Raw genomic sequence first — 4,675 nt, 5'->3', positions numbered from 1 at the left:
TAAGCATCCATTATAGTTCTTTAAGTGAAAAAATATAATATCGTGGCTTCTTGTCTTCCTGCACAGATAGTGAATGAGTTATTACATCTGCCGGATACCAATGTAAATGCGTTAACCAGAGACCACAAAACAGCCCTTGATATTGCTGAAGATCTTCCCCTATCTGAAGAGTCGTCAGAAATAAAGGAATGTCTTACTGGATGCGGGGCACTTAGAGCTAATGAGCTCAACCAACCGAGGGATGAACTGAGGAAAACTGTTACTCAAATAAAGAGGGATGTTCACACCCAGCTCGAACAAACCAGGAAAACCAACAAAAATGTTCGTAATATTTCCAAAGAGCTAAGGAAACTCCACAGGGAAGGAATTAATAATGCCACAAACTCGGTGACAGTGGTGGCTGTGTTGTTTGCTACGGTTGCTTTTGCTGCTATATTCACCGTGCCTGGTGGGGATTTTGATAGTGGTACTGCAGTGGTAGCTTCTAATGCTGCCTTCAAAATCTTCTTCATCTTCAATGCTATTGCACTTTTCACATCTTTGGCTGTTGTGGTTGTTCAAATTACCTTGGTTAGAGGTGAAACTAAAGCCGAGAAAAGGGTGGTAGTGGTGATCAACAAGCTGATGTGGTTGGCTTCTGTATGTACTTCAGTGGCATTTATTGCATCTTCTTACATAGTCGTCGGTCTGAAGAACGAGTGGGCTGCGATTCTGGTTACGGTAGTTGGCGGAGTGATAATGTGTGGAGTTATTGGGACAATGACTTACTATGTAGTGAGGTCTAAGACAATGAGGTCAATGAGGAGGAAGGAGAAGAATGCTAGGAGGAGTGGATCCAACTCATGGTATCATTCCGATTTCTCCAACTCCGAGGTCGATAAAATTTATGCTCTTTGATTCTGAACTAGCAACCTTGGTGGATCAATGAAGACCAAATTATGGTGAAAAAACATGTGACTTGTTGCTTTATGAGTTCATCAAGAAACTCTGATGCTTGCATATTATGTGCACTGTACAGTTTATTCATGACAACTTGGATGAGAACCTGATCATCATTGTAACCATTAAGTGGTGCAGGTTCCTGAGTAATCTTATGTCCAATGTTGTGATCTTAGGGAACAATAATCAAACAGTGCTTTAAATCTCAATTTATGTATATTATTAATATCAAAAAATATGCATGGCATCCCAGTTTGGTGGATGAATTGCTTATTAGTTATAACAGTAACTAAATTAGCAAAATGGAAAAGTGCAATGGTAGCAACTACATATCTCAAATACATCATCCACCTTACTTTTATTCACATATTTCACTTATCACTAATAAATCCAAAGGGTATTTATCACAGTAAAAATAATCATCTAAAATCAAACTTATCACATATCTTTTAAAACGTATTATTTATCACAGTAAAACTAATCATTTAAATTAGTGATAAATGAAACTTATCAATGGCAACATTTTTTTACTTGCGTGGCGCTGATTATACATGCACGCTGACTATATGAATTCGAGGTTAAGCAATATATAATATATGAAGGAAAGTCTTATCAATCACGGAGAATTGTTTTCGGAATATTGTCTACAAGGTGGTGTTAATATATTGCTAAAACTTCATTGGGTCTTTTAGTAAAGTACAAAGCATAAATGATTTATATGAAGTTGCATTTGATTACAGGTATATAATGGAGGAATGAAATTTCATTAATAAACAAAGGTTTTATTTACACCCTGCAAGTACCCATCAATCATTCTTCATTATTCACTACTAAGCTGTTTGTTTATTGATGAAATGACAGTTAATCCTGATCTGACCATTGGACCCAGTAAATGGGCTCTCCAAGATATCAAGAGATAGACCAGGATATATGCAACTTGATATTCTCCAGATATTGATCTAATACCCCTCAAGTTAGAGAGCATTTGAATTGCAAATGCCCAACTTGCCAAGAAAATATCAAATCCATTCTTGTCCAATGCTTCAGTGAAGATACATGCAAGTTGAGTTATTGAATAGTATGTTTTGAGTAACATTTCATCCCACACAAAATGAAAATACATCCTAGATACATTTGTGTGTTCATGAAAAAATGTTATTGGCAGCAATGTGCAATGTTACTTGACTGACACTAAAGTTTGATAGGAGGCAGATGCATGAATTAGGATGTGTATATACACACCCTGAGAAATGTGTATATATACCCTTATAGTTAATATTTTTTAAATTCTTAGATATATTACCTTTCAATTATCTAACAACCCAAAGAGAAGCATCTCAATGCTTCTGTCATGGTTGTTGCATAAACTGTGCAACCATATATACAGTCAAAGAGTCATGGACTTGTGATAGAGAGAGAGGGGCTATCAGATAAGGGAAGATGGTATTCTGATCTGAAGGCAAGTTTGCAGGTTTACCTCCCAACAAGTTACTTTCAGAGATAATCACAAGAGCATAGAAGATGCCTGTACAGTTGAACTAAGAAAACTATCAAGTAGTTACACAAACATCTTCCATTAACTCCCACTTTAAATTATTTTTGACCATGTGATGCAAACAGAAAGAGCAATGAGAAAGAGATACAATTATACATTAAGAAATGGAAAATGAAATAGAGAAAGAACATATGATAATACAATGGAAACAAGTACACATTAAAAATGACCAGGATCCTGACCCATTTGCCTATTATTTTGCTACACACAGTAGTCTAATACTCAGGACACACAGATACACAAAAGGTTGGCAAGTGGTATTTTGAAAATGCTCTTAAAATAAAACTTGTGCTTGGTCTTCAGTGGCAGAAATTCATCTTCCATCAGTGATAACTCAGTTATTAGTTGGCACCACCCTCTTTCAATAACTCAGATAATCTAGTAGCCAAATTCTGTTTTGCTGCAGGGGAAACACCATGCCTACCTATCATTGACTCCAACACAGCCTGTGAAAGTAGTTTATTCTCTATAATTGCAGTCTCAACTTCTGGAATGGATGCATCTTTAGAGAAACTTATCTGTTTGCAACAAAGAAAGCAGATTCATTAATTAAATTTTGAAAATTAAAATGGCATCAACATATCTAAAAAGAACATAATTAATTCAAAAACAATAAAGAACCATGCAGACAGAATACACAGGCCAAATTGATGAATCATAGGCTCATAGATATAATATACTTCATACTAAGAGCATAAAACAGACGAACATAGAACTCCAAATTTTATCATTACTAACCACTAATGATCCTTGTGGCAAAACTGTGAAGAGGATAGATGAGCCTGGTGGGAATGTTTCATCTTTGAAGACTGAAACAAACTTCTCAATAGCTTTTTCTTCTTCATCAGTATAAATACCAAGAGATTTCCAAATGGCTACACAATTTTCTGACACTTTCTCTGAGTATTGCTGACCAGTCAATGGCAATAACATTGTCACCTGCATAAACTTATCAAATGGACCTACAGAGAATAAAACTTTAGTTAGCTCAAATGAGAAAATTCAAAGAAACTAAAGATTTTATTAAGTCTCTATAAATGCTGCAATGATGACTCCAAACTTAGCAGCATACTTTTGCAAGCACCCAGAATAAAGGTGCCCTTCCAAGTCGACAGCAAGACACTAATCCTTTTATGTTTTGTTTGCGAGTTTGAATTTGGAGAGGAATGAAGGGAACGTAAAAGTTTCGGAGCAATGAAACACACTTGCGAGACGACTCGGAAATCATCTATTTCCCTTCATTTCCAAAACCCAACTCGCAAAAGGAGACTCTAATATTGGGCACTTTAATTGGAATTTGATCCCGTGACAAATATTTTTCTTGAGCTGTGAGAAATCTTTTTTTTTTATACAATTGAAGACTTAAGAGTTGTAATAATTCAACACTTGTTATATGAAAACTAATGATAGTAAAAAGTGAAGAACGATGACGTAATTACTAAAATGGGCATGAAGGTAGTGATAGTAAGTTTACCAGTAACAATATCCCTAAAGAATTCGACGGATTCCGTTAACTCATGAGCATTCTTCCCGTTCCATTTAACAGCGAGAGAGGAGACGGCGTGATGTTGAAGATAAATGCCAATAGCGGTGAATTTGACGAAATTATCCTGGATTTGAAGACCCCTGACTCCGGCACCTCCAAGGAAGAAGGCGTTGGCGGAGCCAGGTGGCTTAACGGTGGACGGGAAGACGACGTTCTCAATCTCGACGGAGGTGACGGTGGGGGCTGCCATTGATTAATTAAGAGATGGTGATGGGTTAGATGAGGATTCAAAAGGAAAGTTGTAACAATAATAAATAGGAGGTGAGTGGTAAGTGGTGAGTGAGTGGTTAGGTGAGTGAGTGGGTAGGTACAGGCATTGTAACGCTGCATTTAGTTGAATCATCTTTCCACCTTCTCAACTAGCATCTAATAATATCATTTTATATGTATTATTAATTCATAAATCATGTTTTAGGAATGTAAGAAAATATATTATATTCTTCATGTACAATAACATTCATTCAAAAAATCTCAAACCCACCCACCATTTGCATTTAAATGTTCACCACGACCCACCTTATCGAGTTAAATTTTGGTTCAAAAATTAGACTCAAATAATATTTTTAATGAATATGTATTACTCAACTCAAAGTTACTCATTCATTATATTTGTGTGTATGTATGTTTTTCAATTG

At 36.0% G+C, this 4,675-nt stretch overlaps 2 protein-coding genes across 3 annotated transcripts in view; one reads left to right on the top strand and one right to left on the bottom strand.

Moving 5' to 3' along the window:
* Positions 1-1,224, top strand: part of LOC109335994 (ankyrin repeat-containing protein ITN1-like) — a 4,728-nt gene extending 3,504 nt beyond the window's left edge. For both annotated transcript variants that reach the window (XM_019572308.1, XM_019572306.1), the window contains exon 4: positions 67-1,224. In XM_019572308.1, the coding sequence (XP_019427853.1) occupies positions 67-897 (831 nt within the window). In that variant the 3' untranslated portion in view covers positions 898-1,224. The remainder of the gene's footprint in view (positions 1-66) is intronic.
* On the bottom strand, positions 2,592-4,283 carry LOC109335996 (chalcone--flavonone isomerase 2-like). The gene is made up of 3 exons (XM_019572310.1): positions 3,969-4,283; positions 3,233-3,456; positions 2,592-3,012 (listed from the first exon to the last, which is right to left on the bottom strand). The coding sequence occupies exons 1-3, from the start codon at positions 4,228-4,230 to the stop codon at positions 2,836-2,838; spliced, it is 663 nt and encodes a 220-aa protein (XP_019427855.1). The 5' UTR covers positions 4,231-4,283; the 3' UTR covers positions 2,592-2,835.

Source organism: Lupinus angustifolius, chromosome LG20 (assembly GCF_001865875.1).
Source record: "Lupinus angustifolius cultivar Tanjil chromosome LG20, LupAngTanjil_v1.0, whole genome shotgun sequence".
NCBI classification, from domain to species: domain Eukaryota; kingdom Viridiplantae; phylum Streptophyta; class Magnoliopsida; order Fabales; family Fabaceae; genus Lupinus; species Lupinus angustifolius.
The sequence above is the reverse complement of the archived record's forward strand: the minus strand, read 5'-3'. Positions and strand labels throughout refer to the sequence as shown.